Raw genomic sequence first — 24,396 nt, forward strand, 5'->3', positions numbered from 1 at the left:
GGTTTTAGAAATAAGGAATTTTATTTTTTTATTACACTTTTTTTATTACACTTTTGGAATGGAATCTATTCCCCTGAAATGATTCATCACATGATAATGCAGGCCTACACAGTACAATATTTGCCTTTTCTTTTTATTAAAATCACAAGTGTAAGACATTGGATTGTTTTGTCATTCAATATTCAGAAGTTAAAACCAATAGAAATGTTAAAATAATTATTTATACATGTTAATCCTCTAAACATGTTCTACATAACTACAAGAAATGTTATATCTTTAAACATGTAAAAGAAATAAAGGGAAAAAAGACACATGAATGGAGTGTAATATAACCCTTTATAAAGTGTTATGTTACACAACTACAGGGTTAATTCTTAAAGATATTCTCCTCGTTAAATGACAGCAGTATGACATTAATGCAGATCACTCAGATCTCACATAGTAGAGATTCTAATTCTATTCTAATTCAGGAAACAACATTAGTAGTTTTGGTCGTTTGATTATTTTATTATCAAACAAAGGTCCTAGTCTGTTTGATTGACAGGTGAGATGATCAGGGGGGGAGAGTTGGACCATGGATCGAGGATTGGATAGAGAGGCTCAGTGAAGGTGCAGCCAGTAGCAGAGTAGATATGAACCCTGGCTTCCACATCATAGAAGGAGACCAGACCCTCATCATAATCAACAAACACCCCCACCTTCTGGAGCTCAGCTCTCAGGGGGAGACGGACATCAGGGTTATCACTAGTAAATACCAACCCATCATTGTAGTACTCCAGAGTCCAGTAACCCGTCTCAGGGGTCCCCTCTGTCCCACCTTTTCTGTTGATGGACTCTCTGGCCACTCCTAACCCCCATGCAGTCTTGTCTTTAACCTGGACCTCAAAGTAAAATCTCCCTGAGGAGAAGCTCTGCCTCGTGAGAACAAATTAATCCTCTGTAAATCTCTTAGGGTTGTCTGGGAGTTCCTTCACTTCATCTCCATCATGTACTTGTTTCCCATCCTCAGACAGGATGAGACTGGGATGAGCTGTATCAGGATCCAGAGTCACATCTACTTCATACTGCTGGACCCTCTTCAGTTCAGCATCATCAGGCAGCTTCTTCATCTCCATGTTCAGTGTCTCCTCCAGCTGATCCAGGGATCTCCTCAAGGTCCCTACGTGGGACAGAGGATGGACCTCCACTGTGGTCCAGTCCCTGGTGGGTGGAGGATCCTTCAGGGATCTGAAGGCCTGGAGGAAGTGGAGGTGGTCTTCAGTGTGTGAGAGCCACTTCACCTCTGAGCTTCTATTGGTCAGATCTTCTATTTCCTGCTCCAGCTCTTTGATGAGGTCTTCAGCTTGTTTCACTGTGGATTTCAGTTTCTCTTTCACCGTTTGGTTGAATTCATCCCGGCCCTTTTCAACACAGCCTATCAGAGCAGTGAAGACCTGCCCACCATGGGCTATCTCTCTGTCTGCGTCTTTGTTGCTCAGTTCCACTGTGTCTTTGATCTCCTTAATCTTTTGTTTTCTCTCCTGGATCTTCTGTGGAACTTCAGCCCCTCTCTTCCCCAGCTGGGCCGTCTTCACTTCATATTCCTCCTTTAGAGGTACAACAGGATGGGACTTGTGGTCTGTCACTGTGCACAACAGACACACACACACCAGTTCAGTCTGGCAGAAGAGCTCCAGAAGTCGGTCGTGTTTCTTACACATCCTGTCTTCCAGACGGTCCATAGGCTCGACCAGCCGATGTTTCTTCAGGCGAGCGACTCTCTGATGTGGCTCCAGGTGGGTTTGGCAGTAAGAGGTAAAACACATTAGGCAGGACTTCACGGCCTTCTGCTGGGTCCCAGTACAGACGTCACAGGGAACTTCTGCTGGTTCAACACAAGGCTGCTCTTTTACTCGTACGGTTGTTCTAATCTGAGCAGCCAGCTCTGATAAGAAGGTATTGACCTGTAGATCAGGTCTTGTGTTGAAAAGCTTGTTGCAAACAGGACATTTGTACTGGACTTTTTCATCCCAGAACTTTGTAATACAGGTTCTGCAGAAGTTGTGTCCACATGTGGTGGTAACTGGACTGTTGAACACATCCAGACAGATGGAACATGAAAAGTTCTCTTCAGACCAGGAAGTGTTAGCACAGGCCATTCCTAGACACAGACGACAAGGTTTATGTATTGAGCAATTATATATTTCTAATTTAATAACAGGAAGAGAGGTTTTAACTACTCCTCAAAGTTGGGTTATTTTACTCACCTCGTTGTTACTTTCTGTCCGACTATTTGTTCTAAAATGCGTTTTATTTTCCCGCCTAAAAGAGAGAACTACTTCCACATCGGGTGGCTTTGGTTTCTATATGTTAAGTTTCGTTTCCGCAACATGACGTCCTCTCCTCTCATTCCCTTACACCTGGCTCCTTCCCTAACACCTGGCTCCTTCCCTAACACCTGGCTCCGCCCCCACGGTTCACTGACGTTTCAAACTTTCACACCCTGAATGTGGGCGCATTCTGTAAAGGCCACTTAAAATGCGTTGATATGTTCTCTTCTTTACGACATTCAAATATGTTCAACCTTAAAAGGGCACAGAAAGCCCGGGAAAAATTGTACATTTTGTGGGTGATTTGTGACTTACTGAGTAAGAGCTGTACAAATACATTTGACTTGATTTTGACTGCCTGCCTGCTGCCTCTCCCAGATTCTACCCTCATAAAACCCCCGAGTCATGTGACACGGGGTAGAGCAGACGAACCAGACCGACGAGTTCACCTTCAGTCGGAGCCAACAAACACTTGCAGCCGTGCGGCAGTTAATTCCACTGAATTAAAAATAGGTTTACCTAGAAAATTCACAATTGATTAGACGGAAGACTTAATGTATGGTTTATAACAGTATGGTGGGGATATAACCTCGCCCCCCCCCCCCCCCCCCTTCCTGATACAAATATTCCTTCACTTGTCATATTGCAGTCCTTAATAACTGTATGGAGAAATCAAAATGCATAATATTAATGATAATGAAGTCATAATATTAGGAGTCAAATAAATAAAAATTCTATATTTTAGTTGTGGCTGTGGACCGATGGCCCGCCCTCATATGTAAACCCTCCTTGTGTTTTACATTTGTATGCAAATTAACAGCAGCAGGGAAGGGTTGGACAGCGTGTAAGGATAGGATTCACAAAATGGCAGACGAGAACCCAATAGCACGACAAGAGAAACAGTTCAGGTGAAGAAACGCTGTTTATTCCAAGCAGAGGTCAAACCAGGTAGTCAATCCTTGTAGCAAACAAATCCAGTAGGAGCAGGCAAAAGGGAAGGTGGTCCAAACTCCAAACAGGCAGGTCAATTCAGTAAGCAGGTCAATCCAGTAGGCGCAGGCAAAAAGGACGGTCCAAAGTCCAAACATGTCACAAAGTCACATTTACATTTACAGTCCAAAAAGGCAGTTCGATATACGAGCATGCATTGGCATGCATTGGTACAACTTGAACTCTAAATCTCGTGGTCCTCTAGCGAGCTGAGACTGCCGCCTACTGTCATGCATATGTAATAGCCGATCTATGCACACACAACACAGCATCACGCCAGTGTTTTCCCCAAAGTGAATTCGGGGAGCATTATCACAAAATTCTGCTGTAACTTAATCAATGCATTATATAGATTTATTGATCTGTCTGTCAAACTCAATCTGGAAAAAACGGCGTCACTGCCGCCAAGTGGTTTGCCTTGGACACTTCCCGTTATAAAGTAGATCATGTTGGTGAATTCATCGGGACGTTGATTGATATTATAAATCACGAGACAGTAGTAAAAAGAAAAAAAAGCGACCAGCAGAAACGCTATTATCCGGATATTGTGAGTAAGGTAGAAGAAAAGAGGCGTGTGAAAAAAATGAATCTTTATTTTACTTTAGTCTTTTTCTGTATTCCAATATTTGCCCTTATGTCCCCCTTGTTTTTTTGTAGGCCTATGTCATGTTTGCAGAAAACCCCTCCAATAGTCACATTTTCACTGGCAATAGATGGGCTGAACAGGACTTTCCACTTTGAAAGTAACACGTGGGTTACATGCCCTTAGTAATCCACACAGTCTCACTCCGAGAACGTCAAATACCGACTGTTGGCAAAGGCACTTTGCCGTCGGTCGGTGACGGGAAAGGTACCCTTCGCGTCTTCTGCAGACGGTAAGGGGGTGCTCCAGCAGCCCATTTACTCCTGTATTAACCCGACTACGTCTCTAATAGACGCTGTGAGAGCATCTTTCCTAATGGATAGTTTTTAGGATATTTGTCTGTAAAATTGGCGGACACACTGAAATAACTCGAATGGAACTTTAGGGCTGCATCCGAATACTCATACTTGCATACTATATAGTATGCATTTTGTAGTATGTGAAAAATCTAGCGCGTCCGAATACTCAGTATGCATTCTGTAGTACGGAAGTCGTTTCCGAATGCATACTACCGCCAAAGTGAACCACGGACCACACTACGCTATCCCACAATGCAACCAGAGTCTGCTAACAAACGAAGAAGAGATGGCTGACTCGTCACCACCAGAAAGACGTTGTAGAAAGCGGCGAAAAAAAGAGACATTAAAAAGAGTAAAATAGTAAAGTAAGTAATTAAGTAAAAAGAGACATTTTTAATTTAATAGCAACGATGACAAGACGGAAAACAGGTAACTTATCAAGGTAATTTTGCCGGCATCTGAGGGGAGATACGTCACCTCCAAACTTCCGGTGGAGTTTCGGCGATGTTCGGAGGCGTTCCACGCATAGCTGTAGACCGTACTACACAGTCAAGTGTAGTATGGTCAAGTAGTAGACACTGGACAGAAATAGTATGTACTAGGTATTCGGATGCAGCCTTAGCTATTGTGGTGGCCAAGCCGCTGAGCAGTGCCCCACATGGCCACGTGGTGGCCACAAAGGCAGGCAAAGGCAGCCAAGGGGTGTGGTGCTGGATGGGAGGTACTTCCCTAAAAAGCTGCGTCATAGAGACCCCGCCCCACTCGGGTGTCTCAGCTTACCATTCACAGGTGCGCTGAGTTAGCCCTGCAATCAGAGGGCCTTTTTAACTCCACCAGAACGGGCTGAAGTCAGACTGGCTGGAGGAGCGTGTGGAGACCAGAGACACGTTAGGCCAGTCTCGTGGTAAGAGGCCTGTGGCCAACCCTCTTGATCATTCCAAACCACATTAATGAAGTTGCGTTCAAGAGGACCGAAGAGCTGTTTTGTCGGTGTGTGTGAATTGTGTTGTGCTGAAACCCGAGGGAAGGCCTGCAGCTGAAGAGGAACCCCAAAGACTCCAAGAGGAAACCCAAGCCGAGCTAGGGCGAAGAGGTCAGTGGCGGGGACCACAGACCGCACTAACCTTGGCCTATCTCTCTCTCTCTGGCCCCACGCCAGGAAGAGCCAGAAAGGGCACCCTGACGACAGCCGCCAACCCGGTGAAGATTTGAGTTGCCTTTTGCCCCCTCCCTTCTCCCCTGCACCTTTTTATGAATAAATTACATAAGCTGATTTCACCGCAACCCCCGCTTCTGCCTGTTCTATTCTAATTGGTGATCCCACTGTTCCTCAGAGACCAGGCGCCCACACTATTTAAAGCTATAATAAACCGCATATTTTGTTCATTTATAAAGCATTATGAAAAATGTGCATAAAATAAATTTGAAAAAAACAAAACTACGTCCTTGAGTAGAGGCAATGAAAATACAGCGATTTCTTGAGGAAGTGAGACGGAGAAGGGAGGAAGGAGAGAAAAGGATTAGAGGGGAGAAGGAGAAGAGAGGAGTAGTATTTAGTGACATAACTGTAAGCAGTGTATCTACTGTGTCTGTGTATCGATATTGTTTGTATCTATATTAAGTTAAGTAATGAATGAATGAAGATTCTTCGTTTTGAAGTATTAATCTAAATCAGTCAAATCAGATTCATCCCTTTAATTAAAATGAGGGAGGTCATTGTAGATCAAACACAGAGCTGTGTGTTTGACTCTGTTACCAAGGCGACCAGAGGGAGCCGAACCTGCGTTGGGTTTTACTAATTAGCTCACCAGACGCAGCTCGCGCGCCAAGTGGTTTTCTTAATTGGTTAATTGGTTGCATCTGGTGCGTTTCACTTAAGAGGGAACCGGAAAGTACGTTGATGTCCTCCGCTGTTTGCCAGTGTAGCGTCTCCCAAACATCCAGACTTTTTGAAGTAAAGAGGAGCATCTCATCTGGACCTGATGTGTGTAGTAAAGCACAACTGCGTTGGCTTGTATGTTGAATATAAATCACTGATAATGTGTGGAGGAAATCTGGGGTTGTGGTTAACTCATTTGAAATTTAAATAATGATTCTACCTGAAAGTAACATTTCAGAGACTATACATTCAAACTTGTCAAAGTAAGATGTAAATCAATCTTGACTAATGACAGTCAATTAATTAGTATAACTTGTATTAAAAAGCTGGATGAGTTAATTATCTTAAACATTATTTAAAAGTAGGATGATCCCAAATGTTTGTATTGTCATTCATTTGTCTGATTTAATGGAGATGGTAGATGTCGATGTGTGGGGCAGAGCCTGAGTTTGGGGACAATAATGAGTAATCTGTTCCTTCCTTCAAAGGTCTATCATGGATATTTAACTGCAGTTCTGTGAGTATCCCAACTTAACCATGAAGATGAACTGCGACCTGTAAGTCATTCGTTTCTCATTACTCCTGGGCACATTGATGTATTTTGGCTTCCTGGTGAGTTAACCCATTAGCTTAAGGTTGATCTGACTAGTAAGGATGTTTTATTGGTTCATGGGTTACCTAGGCGTTTGGTTTAAGTTGGTTTTAATGGTTTGTTAAAATGGTTACAGGTTCTAAGTTGTTGTAAGCTGGAGTAATGGGTTGGGTTCTGATATCTTCATTCCAGCTACCCTCCTGAGCTCTGCATCTGCATCACACGAGTGTTGCTTTATTGATGAGGTCTGAGTGAGCAGAGGTGCATACTGGGATACAGAGCTGTCTGAAGTCTACAGGTCTGTAGACACGGCCCCTCAAGGGAAACTGAGTGTTTGAGAAACCGTCGCGACGTCAGTTACCTGGACTAGAATGTTCTTTAAGATGGACTCAGGGATTTAGAAGGAGAAACACCAGGGGGAGATGAGGGGGCTCCTCATCTCAACGACTAAAACAGTCCCCTCCAGGCATCATGACTCCTCAGGAACAGTTTCATTTCCAAGAAGGTCTTATTTGGGGCTATTCCAAGATGGATCCTGCTCCTCAAGAGCCACCCCCCTCCACTGGGTGGTCTTCTGAACAGATGACCTCCTTCCTGTCTTCAGGCTGACTAAAGCTGTAGCGTTTGCATCTGTGAAGGCCCCTCATTCAGGAAACCACTGGACTACAAAGACATGACTTCAGAGACGTTGAATTAACCTTGGACACATTTTGGAGACACCAAGCATAATCCATCACCAATGTGGGACGCCACTGAAGAATGTTGTACATAATTTACGTCTCTGGAGACATTGATTGTTCTGTTCTGGGTGTCCTGGCAGGAGAGCTGGGGGTGGATGATGGAACGTTATTTGGCATGAGGTTTTTACCCTGCACGAGTGTTTGGCCTTTTATGGCTCAGTGGTGTGTGTGGGTTTGACATGAGATGGATGATTTTTGAGCATCCCTAGTGTGTGTGTGTGTGTGTGTGTGTCCCACTCACACCTGGCATGGGGTTCTACGTCTGTGTCCTGGGTTCTCCGTGTGTGTCCTGCTTTGACAGTGATAATGTTTATACAGGGGTCTGTGTGGTTGGCCAGGGATGTTGGAATGGTCAACTAAATTCCCTGATGGACGGCTCCACGTTTACTTGAGGTCTCCAGTAGACATGAAGAGTACGGAGCGACGCTCCGGAGAAATATACAACGCACTGGGCAGGAAGGAGAGTATCCACATCAAGTGTCACAGGATGCAAGCGGCGAGTTCAGATCAGAGACTTCAAACTAAGACTACACCAATCAGGATCAATGGAGGATGGACATCTAAAGGCATTCCACAAGGAGAGTCTGAAGTTGGAAAGGGACCTCGATGGATATTCAAGATGACCTCAGTGAGGCGGCTCTTCCTACCTGGCTGGAATGATGGAGAGCCCTGTGGATCTTGTCTTGCTCTCAGTTGCACGTCTTCTCAGGCTGAACTGTATTTGTTTCGTACAGGACTAGCTGAACGATTGGTTCCCTTAAATCAGAACCGATCTGGGAACTCCAACTAGTGCGCCATTCAAGCTGAAGTTGTGCTCTTCAGCTGAGGAGGTAAGGAAACCTTCACTGGGGCTTCAAGGTGTTTAGAGGAGAACGTTTCAAAGTGTTCCATGGTACTCTGATGAAGACCGTTGCTGTGTTCTACTGGCTGAGGAATAACCCTCACATCTTCCTCTTGGCCTTTCTCCTGAGAATCCTGGCGCCATCTTGAAGGATATTCCATCTCATGTAACTGATGTCACGACAGATTCTCAAACACTTGATTTCTCCTGAGGGGAGTGTCTATAGAACTGAAGAATTCAGACAGCACTGTATCCCAGCATGCATTTCTGCTCACTCAGACCACACCCTCATGAGTAGGATGTAACACTCTAGCATTGGAGATGTAGAGTTTTAGAAGTAACAAGGAAGCAGACAAAGGTGATTAGTACACAATGGCATGTCAAGCCTGTAAATCTTTAAACCATGAAGATGGTTGGATAGTTCAGGAATTAGGCTTCATTTTATGAAGCCTAATTTCATTCAGACCAAGACTCTGTCTGAGGAGAGCTGATGGAGGAGCTGAGACGCTGGCGGACGACCAACAAGGATTCCTCGTAAGTTTGTCTTTACTTACATGGTTGACTTGAAAAGGGCAAAATACAGCTGTTACAGCTGTTAACCAACTACCGCTGTGTTTTCTTACTAGAACGTGTTTCTGGAGTGGAGGCGAGCTGGTAGGGGAGCCGTGAATCTGGGGGATGACCATCACTATACCAACAAGGATTGTAAGTTTGTATTAACCTAATAAAGTGGAAATAAAGGGCTTAAAAATAAGACAAATTACATGTTTGTTACCAGACGTTGGGGCCAGACTTGCCCTGTTTGTTCCAGACCCGGTCTCTGGCTGAGGAGAGCTGATGGAGGAGCCAAGACTCTGGAGGACGACATCACTCTACCAACAAGGATCCTCGTAAGTTTGCATGAAGTAAACAAAGTGGACTTGTTGTAACGCAGGATTAATTTGTCCAGTACAAGTTAAGTCATATTACTATGGTTGGTTACAAGACAAGTATAGCTGCAACTTTGTTGCGTGCCATTAGGGCCCAACTACCCCTGTGTTTGTGACCTTGCATTAGAGACAAACCACTCCTGTGTTTGTTACCTCCAGAAGACCTGCTGAGCTCAGCAGTCTGAGGCTGATGGATCAATGACCTCCAGTGGGAGTGATCTTCTTGACCCCACATGTACCCGTGTGCTTCCACATGCCTTTCCCTCACGTCTGTCACTAACATCACTACTCTCTACTCCTTCCCCTTCCTTCTCTTTGGTTCCAACCTTCACTCTGAAGGAGTGCCTTCTTGAACCTTTACACTGAAGGAGCGTCTTCCTGCCCTCAGAAGGTTCAGCGTTAGGGTTGAGAGTCAGGGTTTAGAGTCAGGGACAGAGCTGGTCAGGGAGGTCTGGTTTTACACAAACCTCTTCACTTGCTTTCTGAATGGTGGTGACATTTTGAAACAACATTTGGGAAAATTGTTTTCCCCTGCTTTCCTTTACAAAAATATGTATTAAATTGTTAAAAGTGTTTTTGTTTTTATATTAAAATCCTACTTTAACTTCTGCATGTTTGGTGCGGTTCATTTAATTGTCCTTTAACTTTAAGCTAAACTCCTCCAATACATTTAATATAGGCCTACATGATAAATGTTATTCAGCAATGTTCCCATAATCCATTTTGTAAAAATATAAAACATCCATTATGGATGTTTTAGTGAGAACATCAAGTATTTATCAACTACTGAATTTAGTAGTAATATGGATGATCCATATTACTACTAAATTCATGAATTTAACAATGAACATACTGCCCCCGCAAGCCATTCTCTGCTACTACAACACGTTCAAACCACTGACTCAACGAATAGTCAAATCCCCTAACCTTTATGCCTCCTTTCTTTAACCTTTGTGGAAAACGTCATCGGGTAAAGGAGAGATGAAAAGGTGCTTCCTTTCTAACATAGTAAAAGACGGCACTGTTTAAAATGAATTCGACTCCACTCTTCCTAACCAACGTCATTGCGCGAGGTAGGGTATTTGCCGAGCGTCTCTAGTGTGAAACTAAAATTTTCCCAAGAATGACTAAAACAAGCGCTCTTTGAACCATGCGTTCTTGTCGTATTGATTTCAATCAGGTTATTGCCAACAGGGAGAATCACTCGGGTCGGACTTGTCCAACGGGAATATTTTAGGCCATCTGAATTCCAATTCACATGTGGGAAAAAAAAAGAAGATAAACTATGTAGATGTTGAAATTAACTGACCCAGTAGTCTTTCTTAAATGTGAAGTTGGCATTTTCTTTTCTTATGGTGTACTTGATGTTCTCACTAACCAGCGAAAAATGAATTATATATATATATTCAAATTATGTTTCTGGAATTGGTATTGATTATTATCAATTGTATTTTATTTTATATTCTTCTGCTTTACCGTGTCTCTCATGCGTCTTCGCGTAGAGTCGGTAAACCTCCTCGGTGACATGTTGCTTTAAATATTGCCGCCGTAAAGGATTATGGGATACCACTACCTCCTTCCCTTTCGCAAACGAAGCTCGGGATGCTAAAGCAGGGTAAAAGGAAGCATCGAGGCTCCTTTCCTAAGCATTTTTTTTTAATTCGAACCACCTCTCCTCCAAGCCCTTCCGGGTCATCTCCATAGGAAAGGAAATGTCCTATATGCAAAAAAGAGAATTCGTAGAGGCCCCCGGTCTCACATCAATGTACTATAGCTACGTTTGTTCAAAACGGAAAATGTAGTTTGGTGGGAGACTGTTGTCCAAACTGTCCAGCAGAGGGAGCTGTCATACACCTTAATTAATACAGGAATGTGTGTGTATTTACATTTTTAAATGTTCATGTGCTGGTCTAGTTTGTCTGCCAATAACTCTGCCTCCTGCAACAGGATTGCTCGAAAAATATGAAGTGAAATAAATAAAACCCCAGTTCACCAGATCTGAGGTCAGCTGCTGTCAGGTTTTGGATCATGAATGTAGGGCCTATTGAGTGAACGAGGTCTGAGCTAAATATTAACCACCTGGAACTTGGTGCTTTTCCTGGAGCTCAAAGGACGGCCGGACGCGTGTTTACCTGGTCGATAAGACCTTGAACACAGACCCTGAACCCAGAATTGACTGTAAAGGAAATAGGCATATTCAAGTCACCAGTTGAGGCATCAAATACAATTAGCCAATCAAACACTTGCATCACAACCATTTATTATATATATATATATATATATATATATATATATATATATATATATATATATATATATATATATATATATATATATATATATATATATATATATATATATATATATATATATATATATATATATATATATATATTATACACACACAGTATATATCTGTAGAGTGTGTATAGTATATATCTATAGCTCTGGACTACCACCATCCAGGTTGCCCAGTCCGAATTTATTTTATCGGCTCAGGCTGCTTACTGTTAATACGTGTTTTCAGGTGGATGTAAGGTGCGATTAAAAAATAATTAAAATGATGCTGCTAAAAGTTGTGGTATATTATCTATATTATAAGTTATTCATGAACATTTTGTAGACAAAACATGCAAGAATTAAATCTCCCCACAGCAACAATCAACGACCATTTGCATATTGTGTTCTACAGATTTTTTTCGCCTTGCAATTTTTTGTCTGGAAAATTCCTTAATATCAGTATTCCTGCCAGCATAATTGGATTTTCAATTAAGAGATACTTGATACTACATCAACTTCTGAGGTGTCTTTGTGAAGTTGTTGTGCAATTTATTCTGTATATTTTATCTAGGTATATTCTTTTCTAAGAATTAAAAAATTAAATATGTAGCTTTACATAGAAGGTGGCAGATGGTTGTAACACTGATGTGGAAAGCTGCTGGTAGCAGTGCTACCATGGTAACCCCCCCCCCCCCCCCCCCCAGCAGTGATGTGTCTGCCTAGAACCGGCCCAGCCAGTGAGGTGAGGAAGAGCCGGCGGGAGGGACTGAAGACTGGGCCCACGTCAGGGGGCAGGACACCAGAGACCTGCTGGGGTCCAAGGGGCGGGAGAGACCTTCCAGGTGTGCTGCTAGGATAACCAACACAGTGCTCTGGAGAAACATCTGCTCAGCTTGGAGGATTTAGACTGAAGAAATGGGAAAAATCATCGGCTGAACACACGAGAACATTCAGTTAGTTCGACTGAGTTGTTTATTACCAATATGCTTTAACAACAAATATAACTGAAAAAAAGTCACTTACAAGTACATAATAAATAGAATGACTGAAATAATAGTACTCAACATTAGAGATCATTAACAGTTGTGCACGTAGTAGTGACTCTCTTTGCCATTTTAGTTCTAAACGGCGACAAAAGACACACTTGACGACTAATTCACACCAAAAGGAAGTTGAAGCACAGATTCAAAAACGTGTGACGGGGTTGTTCATTCCATGCTGCTGGTCAGTGGGCGTGGCTTATGGGGAGGAGGACTCCGCACGAGCGGGAGCGTCAACGTCACCATAGTGATTCACTACAGCTGAACTCAACCAGTGGGAGTTCAGTTCATCTATTTTAGATTCACAAATCTAAATTGGGTGACTTTTGAAATGTGAATGAGATAAATTTACTGGCTTATCAACTACAAACTTTTCTTCAATGATTTAAAACCTTCCATCAATCTCGAAACCATCAAAATAAGGGTTTTAGAAATAAATAAAAATATTACAGAAACAGTATTTGTACTGAACACAATTGGACTGGAATTATTCCCCTGAAATGATCCATTACACAGGTCCTACACATTACAATATTTGCCTTTTCTTTTTATTTAAATCACAAGTGTAAGAACATTGAATTGTTTGGTCATTCAATATTCAGAAGTTAAAACCAACAGAAATGTTAATTTTTTAAAATTATTTATACATGTTAATCCTCTAAACTTGTTCTTCATAACTGCAACAAATTCCAACGTGTAAAAGAAATAAAGGGAAAACCAACACATATAATATAACCCTTTATAAAGGGTTACATTACACAACTACAGGGTTGATTCTTAAATATATTCTCCTCGTTAAATGAGTATGACAAGATCTCTCAGATCTCACATAGCAGAGATTCTAATTCAGGAAACAACATTAGTTGTTTTGTCGTTTGATTATTTTATTATCAAACAAAGGTCCTAGTCTGTTTGATTGACAGGTGAGATGATCAGGGGGGCAGAGTTTATACCTTCTTCATGTAAATATGGACAGAGGATTGGATAGAGAGGCTCAGTGAAGGTGCAGCCAGTAGCAGAGTAGATATGAACCCTGGCTTCCACATCATAGAAGGAGACCAGACCCTTATCATAATCAACAAACACCCCCACCTTCTGGAGCTCAGCTCTCAGGGGGAGACGGACAGAAGGGTTATCTCTAAATACAAACACATCATTGTTATAGGAAAGAGTCCAGTAACCCGTCTCAGGGGTCCACTCTGTCAGACCTTTTCTGTCGATGGACTCTCTGGCCACTCCTAACCACCATGCAGTCTTGTCTTTAACCTGGACCTCAAAGTAAAATCTCCCTGAGGAGAAGCTCTGCCTCGTGAGAACAAACATATAGTTTTTAAATCTATTAGGGTTGTATGGGAGTTCCTTCCACACACCTCCATCATGTACTTGTTTCCCATCCTCAGACAGGATGAGCTGGGGAGCAGCTGAATCAGGATCCAGAGTCACATCTACTTCATACTGCTGGACCCTCTTCAGTTCAGCATCACGTGGCTTCTTCATCTCCATGTTCAGTGTGTCCTCCAGCTGATCCAGGGATCTCCTCAAGGTCCCTACGTATGACGGAGGACGGACCTCCACCGTGGTCCAGTCCCTGGTGGGTGGAGGATCCTTCAGGGATCTGAAGGTCTGGAGGAAGTGGAGGTGGTCTTCAGTGTGTGAGAGCCGCTTCACCTCTGAGCTTCTATTGGTCAGATCTTCTATTTCCTGCTCCAGCTCTTTGATGAGGTCTTCAGCTCGTTTCACTGTGGATTTCAGTTTCTCTTTCACCGTTTGGTTGAATTCATCCCGGCCCTTTTCAACACAGCCTATCAGAGCAGTGAAGACCAGCCCACCATGGGCTATCTCTCTGTCTGCGTCTTTGTTGCTCAGTTCCACAGTGTCTTTGATCTCCTTAATCTTTTGTTTTCTCTCCTTGATCTTCTGCGGAACGTCAGTCACCGTCTTCCCCAGCAGGACCGTCTTCACTTCATATTCCTCCTTTAGAGGTACAACAGGATGGTACTTGTGGTCTGTCACTGTGCACAACAGACACACACACACCTGTTCAGTCTGGCAGAAGAGCTCCAGAAGTCGGTCGTGGTTCTTACACATCCGGTCTTCCAGACGGTCCATAGGCTCGACCAGCCGATGTTTTTGCAGGCGAGCGACTCTCTGATGTGGCTCCAGGTGGGTTTGGCAGTAAGAGGTAAAACACACTAGGCAGGACTTCACGGCCTTCACCTGAGTCCCAGTACAGACGTCACAGGGAACTTCTCCTGGTTCAACGCAAGGCTGCTCTTTTACACGTACGGTTGTTCTAAACTGAGCAGCCAGTTCTGATAAGAAGCTATTGACCTGTAAATCAGGTCTTGTATGGAAAATCTCGTTGCAAACAGGACATTTGTACTGGACTTGTTCATCCCAGAACTTGGTAATACAGGTTCTGCAGAAGTTGTGTCCACATGCGGTGGTAACTGGACAGTTGAACATATCCAGACAGATGGAACATGAAAAAGAACTAGCACAGGCCATTCCTAGACACAGACGACAAGGTTTATGTATTGAGCAATTATATATTTATAATTCAATAACAGGAAGAGAGGTTTTAACTACTCCTCAAAGTTGTGTTGTTTTACTCACCTAGTTGTTACTGTCTGTCCGACTATTTCTTCCAAAGTTTGTTTTATTTTCTCGCCTAAAAGAGAGAACTGCTTCCACATCGGGTGGCTTTGGTTTCTATGAATGTTAAGTTTCGTTTCCTCAACATGAGGTCTTCTCCTCCCCTAACACCTGGCTCCTCCCCTAACACCTGGCTCCGCCCCCACGGTTCACTGACGTTTCAAACTTTCACACCCTGAATGTGTTGTTAAAATGCGTTGATATGTTCTCTTATTTACAGCCTTCAAATATGTTCAACTTTAAAAAGACTGGACACAGAGAAAAAAAAATTAAGTTTGTGATTCAGTGGTGATTTGTGACAAATGGAGTAAGAGCTGTACAAATCCATTTTACTTGATTTTGACTGTGCCGGATATTTTCTCCACAGTCTTTTTTAAAAACAACCCTCTCCATGTGTGCCCAGATAACCTTTATGGTTATTTCATATTAAGTTAACACTGGCAGTTAAAAACGGCTTGCCTCCAGACTTTAACCTCATAAAACCGCTGAGTCATGTGACTCGGGGTAGGGCAACGAACCAGACCGACGAGTTCTCCTTCAATCAGAGCCAACAAACACTTGCAGCCGTGCGGCAGTTAATTCCACTGAATAAAAAATAAGTTTAACTAGAAAATTCACAAATTATAAGATGGAAGACTTACTGTATTGTCTATAACAGTATGGTGGGGATCGCAAGGAGAAACATCTGAGGAGGCGTTTCCTCGAACTCTGCACGTGGAGAACTTTATTCACAAATTAATTGATGATATTACCCCCCCTCTCCCCATACAAATATTCCTTCACTAGTTACATTTAAGTTCTTTATAACTGTATGGAGAAATCGAAATGCATGATATTAATGATAATGAAGTCATAATATTGAGAGAGAAATAAATAATAATCCAAACTCCGCCTTATTCTGCTTCAACATGTCCGCAGGTGTCTCTGTGAGGATTTTCAAGAGTTTTTAATGTGGCATTTCTTTATGATTTGTTGCGGCTGTGGACCGACGTCCTACCCTCATGTAACACACACACACACACACACACACACACACACACACACACACACACACACACACACACACACACACACACACACACACACACACACACACACACACACACACACTCAAATGTTGAAACATATCTTCTTGTTAGGAGTATAACCTCTCAATTAGCGTGCATTAACTCTAAATCTCGTGGTCCTCTAGCGACCTGGAACTGCCACATATTGTCATGCATATGTAGGCCTAATAGCCTAAAACCCACGCATCAGTGTTTTCCCCAAAGTGCATTCGGGGAGCATTATCACAAATGCTGCTGTAACTTAATCAATGCATTATATAGATTGGTTAATGATTTATGATATTAATCCTGCTGCTACACAGCAAAAATCACAGTGTACATTGTACTCTATGGGTGTACATTTAACACTCATTTCCGGGTATATATAGGTCCAAGAGTTCAGTGTTCACTGAACACTGTTAGAAGAGCAAAACATGTACTCCAAATTTAGTGTTACATTTGAACACTTTGAGAGTGCAAATGTACACTATTAGTGGTACTTTTGGGCACTCATTCAGTGATTCCTTACACCTGCAGTGTAAACCTAGAACCCCAGAGAGAAAAAATATGTACTCCAAGTCAGTGCTTCGTAGCCCTTCGCAGAGCTGATTATTTAATACTTCTAGAGTGAGAATGTACTCTGACTGGTGTACAACCAACACCTTTGAGGTGAATTATCAACACTTCATGAATAAATAGTCTACACATTAAATTCTTGAAAACATTATATTTTTATTGATGCTGTTGTTGTTGTTACAGTGCATACATATCTAATATAGTTAACATTATAGTTAAACTTTAATTATTTTACATCAAGAACCATATTTAGTTTTACATTTATATGATGTAACAAACAACTTGAAAATAAATAAATAAATGTGTCCCTGTCAACCAATTAAAGGGGAATTCCGGTGTAAAACGGATTTGGGATATGTTTTGTATGATAATGAGTTGAAACGTTCGTTTTGGAGCACAAAAAAACACATATAGACGCTTTCTTCAGTTGGCTGTTTTTAGCCGATTCTATCAAAACGCTATAAAATTGAAACAATGGGGGCAGTGGTTATGGTAAAAACGAAATCGCTATTTTAAACCATTTAAAAGGCTAGAAGTAGCCCGACACTTCTTTGGTAGTTCAATAAGGGTATTAACATATAAAACGAGGCATTGAGAACTTTGTAAGTGTACAGATTGTTTATTAAAAAGTACATTTTATACACACAATACCATCAGCCGTCGATGCCATTTTGTTTTCAAGACTCGATATACACAGATAAGTATACACAGAGATTGTGACATCCATCAGCAACACACAAGCTCTGGCGGCATGCCATGGGACCTTTAAAAATAAAATAAAAATTATCAGGATACAATTACCCTGTGAAATTTCACTACACGATCCACAGCTTCCCGGATACTGATTTAGACAGCTCCCTTCTTTCCACTTGGAGGTGGTGGCAGGAGGTAGACCAGCAGGAGAAGTGAGGCCATGTCACTAATACTCTCCCACTGCTAATTCAATCCACTGTTTTAGTTGTCGGCTTTTCCTTTTTGAAGAGAAGTATAAAAACAGAACAGAGTGGACAATTGATGGCATAAGAAAGCCGAATGCTGCTCTAGCAGAAGTGCAGTCAGGATTTCCACTGCTATTTACTTTACATGGCTACTAATTATCCAAAAGCTTGCACTTTAATTTATGCAAGATGTTAAAATTCTTCTCAAAAGTAGGATATTAATATTAGCGGCAAAACGCTTCGCAATTTGGAATATAGGCGGTTTACATTCTGCCTGCTTGTGTCATTATTTTTAAAAATATGCAGCGCTTGGCCTTTCATGTTGGACATAAATAGCCTCAAAACATTTAGATTTCAAGCCTCAGGTTTTGCGAAGGTGTTTAACGGGGGCCTCAGAGGTCAGGTGGGGGTCCGCTCTGACCCCGAGGTGGGGGCCTCAGAGGTCAGGTGGGGGTCCGCTCTGACCCCGAGGTGGGGGCCTGAGGAGGAGGGGTGGATGTTGTGGCCGCAGAAGGTGGTGCTGGTATTTATCTACGTCGTAGACCAATCCGGATTTTCCATGTATGGTACTGAGAGGAAGAGTTTCCCGAAAATCTACATCGTTTTTTGTGCTGTGATTCGTGTCAGGTTGCTCTATAGGATTCATTATTAAGAAATGAAGACCAGAAAGGTAGCATAATAGAAACAAACATGTTAACAGCCACTTAAGACCTGTCCAGGAAGGTCATTGGCCCCCCTAACCGTAACCCGTCCTGTTAGCCCCCGTTTATACGGACACACACCCCACACAAATGGGTGAGTAACACACTCATGACCACACACACACACACACACACACACACACACACACACACACACACACACACACACACACACTTGGTAGTTCAATTGTTTCCACACTTTTCATGGAAACACACACACACACACACACACACACACACACACACACACACACACACACACACACACACACACACACACACACACACACACACACACACACACACACACACACACACACACACACACGCACTAATAGCCACCGGGAGAATCCTCCCCGGTCCGGCCCTCCCCCCAATGATATAATTAAGAAAATAAAATTTTGTAAAATAGGCCACAGTTCTGCTCTGTGCGGAAGAGAATTGGCGCTCCGAGAATTGGCGCACTTCCTTACAAGACCGGTAACCATAGCAACGCCGGTAAACAAAAGCACTCCGGATGGCCGTAGTGGTCCCCGCACTACAGCCATCCGGAGGCGCAAAGAGCTTTTGGCCGTGATATTATCTATACAATTATATTACACTATTATATATAGAACGTTATAAGACGCTGTCACCGAGTGTGAGAGGAGAGTTGACGGAGAAGATGGCGGTTGACCTAGTTTCAAAGTTTATACCGTTTATACTCGGTAATACCGGTGTTGACATGACTACACGACTACATGTTCCAAATCTGTTAACATATTCTCCATCCATTAAAAGAGAAAGATCAGTTAAGTCATTAATTCGTCTGAAATATACCAGCCAGCACATACACATTTGACTAGCAGCTTGTGCTAGCTCCCGCCTAGCAATAACGTCAATGGTGGAACTCTGGCTCACTGTTTTTCTGTCAATTCACCTGCACAACTCGTTAATGCCTGACTTCGGAATAAATCTGTTATTTTTGAGCACTTAGATGCATCCCCCTCCAGCATCCGCTACTTCTTTATTCTGGCCTTTTCAGCCCCTCCTTTCTCTTCTTGCCTTCCATGAGTGCCACAACAAGCAAAAGCAAGCAACCACGAACTTGCTCGCCTTCTCTGTCTGACGTGTCTTTAGGGTCATGCCATTAGACGTGGGGCTGCTCATATATCCCCCTACATTTCCGAAAATGGATTTGCCCTGCAAGCTGTTTATTGGATAAACGCATTTCCCAATCCCAGGAGTCTTTGCTCCATTCTACGTCAATTCAAGAACAAACAAATTAAAGTAAACTGTAGTTCGTATTATTTATTTATGGCCATGAAAGTTCTGTAACGCCTGAATAATGAAGAATTAAATGAAGTAAAAAAAAAACAATATAAAAAAAACCCGTGAATGAGACGTAGAGAGTGAGCAAGTGGTATAAATACTGGTTGGATGTTCTCAAGAAATTTGTAGTTTATTTCTGGGATTTTAACCGCGTCTTGACCGGGAATAAATTATGCTCAGGGCCGGCTTGCAGACGCCTCGCGGCCGCTCACAACTGTGGGCCAGTCCAACTGACTTCGCTGGCCGGCCGGCCGACCGGGAAATCTCCGGATCGTCCCGACGGCCACTCCGCTTCTGCACATCCGGCTCAAACACACACACACACACACATCCGGCTCAAATACGCATCCGGCACAGAGGCCCCACTACTTCCTGTCTGGGACCGGAAGTACGCCCGATCAAAAGTAGTGAAAGTGAAAGTATGTGATTTACTACTCACACATGCTCCTCCTCATCTCCACCTTCTCTGTCCTCTCATTGGTAGATCATCCGCTCGCAACAGATTCTTCAACTTAAAGTAAAGTCTAAAGATCTATGCTCTAAACATGCCAACAGAGAGTTTACAAGGCATTTTCCAATAGCGAGAAATCCATGAAGGTTTCGCGTTTCCTGGATTAAGGAGATTATGTTTTAATTTGATTGGATTTATTAGTTTACCATGTTCCTCAAGCCTTGTAAGATCAAAGGGACACATAAAAGGTGTTGTTCGTCCATAACATGCAAGGTGTGCAGCTCCCCCAGTGGGCGTTCTGTTGTACTACATCTATTTTAGATTCACCACTAAATGGGGTGACCTTTGACATGTGAACGCACTTAATGCGTAATGTACGACAATAACTAACGCAATCCTAGATGAGCTAGACAAGAGAGCAGAGATAATAGAGAGGAGGGGGGAGAAAAGAGAGGAGGAGAGGATGGTGAGGAGAGGAGAAGAGAGGATGGAGAGAGGAGAAGAGAGGAGAGGAGAGCTGACAAGACAAAGTCACGGTACTCACACAGATGGGGAGAATCTTTACACATAGTCACTGTGACCCTTGTGTAAGTGTGTAAAACCTGTTGGGTTGTTGTATATTGGAGATTAATTTACTGGTTGATCAACTACAAACTTTTGCTTTTTTTCAACTCTCGAAATCTTCAAAATAAGGGGTATAGAAATAAACAATTTTATTTTTTGTATTACACTTTTTATTGACGATACAGTATTTATACTGAACACTATTGGACTGGAATGTATCTGTTCCCCTGAAATGATCCATTACAATTATAATGTAGGCCTACACATTGCAATATTTGCATTTTCTTGTTATCAAAATCACAAGTGTAAGAACATTGAATTGTTTTGTTATTCAATATTCAGAAGTTAAAAACAATAGAAATTAAAAAAAAATATATATATATATTATTTATGCATGTTAATCCTCTGAACATGTTCTACATAACTGCACAAAATTGTATATCTTTAAGCGTGTAAAAATAAATAAAGGGAAAACAGACACCTAAATCGAGTGTAATATAACCCTTTACAAAGGTTTATATATTACACAACTGCAGGGTTAATTCTTAAAAAATATTCTCCTGGTTCAATGATAGCAGTATGACATTAATGCAGATCTATCAGGTTTCACATAGTAGAGATTCTAATTCTATTCTAATTCAGGACAGCAGTATGACATTAATGCAGATCTCTCAGGTTTCACATAGTAGAGATTCTAATTCAATTCTAATTCAGGAAACAACATTAGTTGTTTTGGTCGTTTGATTATTTTATTATCAAACAAAGGTTCTAGTCTGTTTGATTGACAGGTGAGATGATCAGGGGGGCAGAGTTTGTACCTACTTCATATGAAGTTGGATCGAGGATTAGACAGAGAGGCTCAGTGAAGGTGCAGCCAGTAGCAGAGTAGAGATGAACCCTGGCTTCCACATCATAGAAGGAGACCAGACCCTCATCATAATCAACAAACACCCCCACCTTCTGGAGCTCAGCTCTCAGACGGAGACGGGCAGAAGGGTCATCATTAAATACCAACCCATCATTGTCGTAGTCCAGAGTCCAGTAACCCATCTCAGGGGTACACTCTGTCCAATCGTTTCTGTCGATGGACTCTCTGGCCACTCCTAAACACCATTCAGTCTTGTCTTTAACCTGGACCTCAAAGTAAAATCTCCCTGAGGAGAAGCTCTGCCTCGTGAGAACAAATGTATACTGTGTAAATCTCTTAGGGTTGTCTGGGAGTATCTTCCTCACACCTCCATGATGGACTTGTTTCCAATCCTCAGACAGGACGAGACTGGGATGAGCTGTATCAGGATCCAGAGTCACATCTACTTCATACTGCTGGACCCTCTTCAGTTCAGCATCACGCAGCTTCTTCATCTCCATGTTCAGTGTGTCCTCCAGCTGGTCCAGGGATCTCCTCAAGGTCCCTACGTATGACGGAGGACGGACCTCCACCGTGGTCCAGTCCCTGGTGGGTGGAGGATCCTTCAGGGATCTGAAGGTCTGGAGGAAGTGGAGGTGGTCTTCAGTGTGTGAGAGCCGCTTCACCTCTGAGCTTCTATTGGTCAGATCTTCTATTTCCTGCTCCAGCTCTTTGATGAGGTCTTCAGCTCGTTTCACTGTGGATTTCAGTTTCTCTTGAACCGTTTGGTTGAATTCATCCCGGCCCTTTTCAACACAGCCTATCAGAGCAGTGAAGACCTGCCCACCATGGGCTATCTCTCTGTCTGCGTCTTTGTTGCTCAGTTCCACTGTGTCTTTGATCTCCTTAATCTTTTGTTTTCTCTCCTCTATCATCTGCGGAACTTCAGCCCCTCTCTTCCCCAGCTGGGCTTTCTTCACTTCATATTCCTCCTTTAGAGGTACAACAGGATGGAACTTGTGGTCTGTCACTGTGCACAACAGACACACACACACCTGTTCGGTCTGGCAGAAGAGCTCCAGAAGTCGGTCGTGGTTCTTACACATCCTGTCTTCCAGACGGTCCATTGGCTCGACCAGCCGATGTTTCTGCAGGCGAGCGACTCTCTGATGTGGCTCCAGGTGGGTTTGGCAGAAAGAGGTAAAACACATTAGGCAGGACTTCACAGCCTTCTGCTGGGTCCCAGTACAGACGTCACAGGGAACTTCTGCTGTTTCAACAGAAGGCTGCTCTTTTACTTGTACAGACGTTCGAAACTGAGCAGCCAGCTCTGATAAGAAGGTATTGACCCGTAAATCAGGTCTTGTGTTGAAATGCTTGTTGCAAACAGGACATTTGTACTGGACTTGGTCATCCCAGAACTTTGTAATACAGGTTCTGCAGAAGTTGTGTCCACATGCGGTGGTAACTGGACTGTTGAACACATCCAGACAGATGGAACATGAAAAGTTCTCTTCAGACCAGGCAGTGTTAGCACAGGCCATTCCTAGACACAGACGACAAGGTTTATGTATTGAGCTATTATATTTTTCTAATTCAATAACAGGAAGAGAGGTTTTAACTACTCCTCAAAGTTGTGTGCTTTTACTTACCTAGTTGTTACTGTCTCTCCGACTATTTGTTCTGAAATGCGTTTTAATTTCTCGCCTAAAAGAGAGAACTGCTTCCACATTAGGTGGCTTTGGTTTCTATGAATGTTAAGTTTCGTTTCCTCAACATGAGGTTCTCTCCTCTCCTCCCCTAACACCTGGCTCCTCCCCTAAAACCTGGCTCCTCCAATAACACCTGGCTCCGCCCCCACGGTTCACTGACGTTTCAAACTTTCCCACCCTGAATGTGGAAGCATTCAGTAAAGGCCGCTTAAAATGTGTTGATATGATCTCTTCTTTACGGCATTCAAATATGTTAAATCTTAAAAAGACTGCACACAGAAAAAAAATAAAGTTTGTGATTCAGTAGTGATTTGTGACAAACGGAGTAAGAGCTATACAAATACATTTGACTTGATTTTGACCACAGACTTTATAAAAACAACCCTCTCCAGATGTGTGCCCAGATAACCTTTATGTTTTTTTCATATTAAGTTAACACTGGCAGTTAAAAAAGGCTTGGCTCCAGACTTCAACCTCATAAAACCGCCAAGTCATGTGCCTCGGGGTAGGGCAACGAACCAGACCGACGAGTTCCCCTTCAGTCAGAGCTTGCAGCAGTGCGGCAGTTAATTCCACTGAATTAAAAATAGGTTTACCTAGAAAATTCACAGATTATGAGATGGAAGACTTACTGTATTGTTTATAACAGTATGGTGGGGATCGCAAGGAGAAACATATGAGGACGCATTTCCTCGAGCTCTGCACGTGCTAACTTAATTCACAAATTAATTAATGATATTAACCCCTCCCTCTCCCATACAAATATTCCTTCACTAGTTATATTTAAGTCCTTAATAACTGCATGGAGAAATTGAAATGCATGATATTAATGATAATGAAGTGAAGTCCTAATATTAAGAGAGAAATAAATAAAAATCCAAACTCTGCCTTATTCTGCTTTAACATGTCCCCAGGTGTCTCCGAGAGGATTTTCAAGAGTTTTATGTGGCATCTTTTTCATGATTTGTTGCGGCTGTGGACCGACGGCCCGCCCTCACAAAACCCTCCTACACACACACACACACACACACACACACACACACACACACACAC

At 42.6% G+C, this 24,396-nt stretch overlaps 1 protein-coding gene and 1 pseudogene across 1 annotated transcript; both read right to left on the reverse strand.

Moving 5' to 3' along the window:
- Window positions 1-15,333, reverse strand: part of LOC132473601 (uncharacterized) — a 23,613-nt pseudogene extending 8,280 nt beyond the window's left edge.
- A 5,577-nt stretch (window positions 15,334-20,910) lies between these two features.
- LOC132473502 (E3 ubiquitin-protein ligase TRIM39-like) lies at window positions 20,911-23,424 on the reverse strand. The gene is made up of 2 exons (XM_060073668.1): window positions 23,284-23,424; window positions 20,911-23,177 (listed from the first exon to the last, which is right to left on the reverse strand). The coding sequence occupies exon 2, from the start codon at window positions 23,173-23,175 to the stop codon at window positions 21,553-21,555; it is 1,623 nt and encodes a 540-aa protein (XP_059929651.1). The 5' UTR covers window positions 23,176-23,177; window positions 23,284-23,424; the 3' UTR covers window positions 20,911-21,552.
- Window positions 23,425-24,396: the final 972 nt, after the last annotated feature.

The sequence above is a fragment of the Gadus macrocephalus genome, chromosome 15 (genome assembly GCF_031168955.1).
Source record: "Gadus macrocephalus chromosome 15, ASM3116895v1".
Taxonomy (NCBI): Eukaryota; Metazoa; Chordata; class Actinopteri; order Gadiformes; family Gadidae; genus Gadus; species Gadus macrocephalus.

What these genes read in the sequence shown, in the direction of transcription:
- LOC132473502 (XM_060073668.1), bottom strand. Translation starts at nt 23,175, where the DNA reads ATGGCCTGTGCTAACACTGCCTGGTCTGAAGAGAACTTTTCATGTTCC.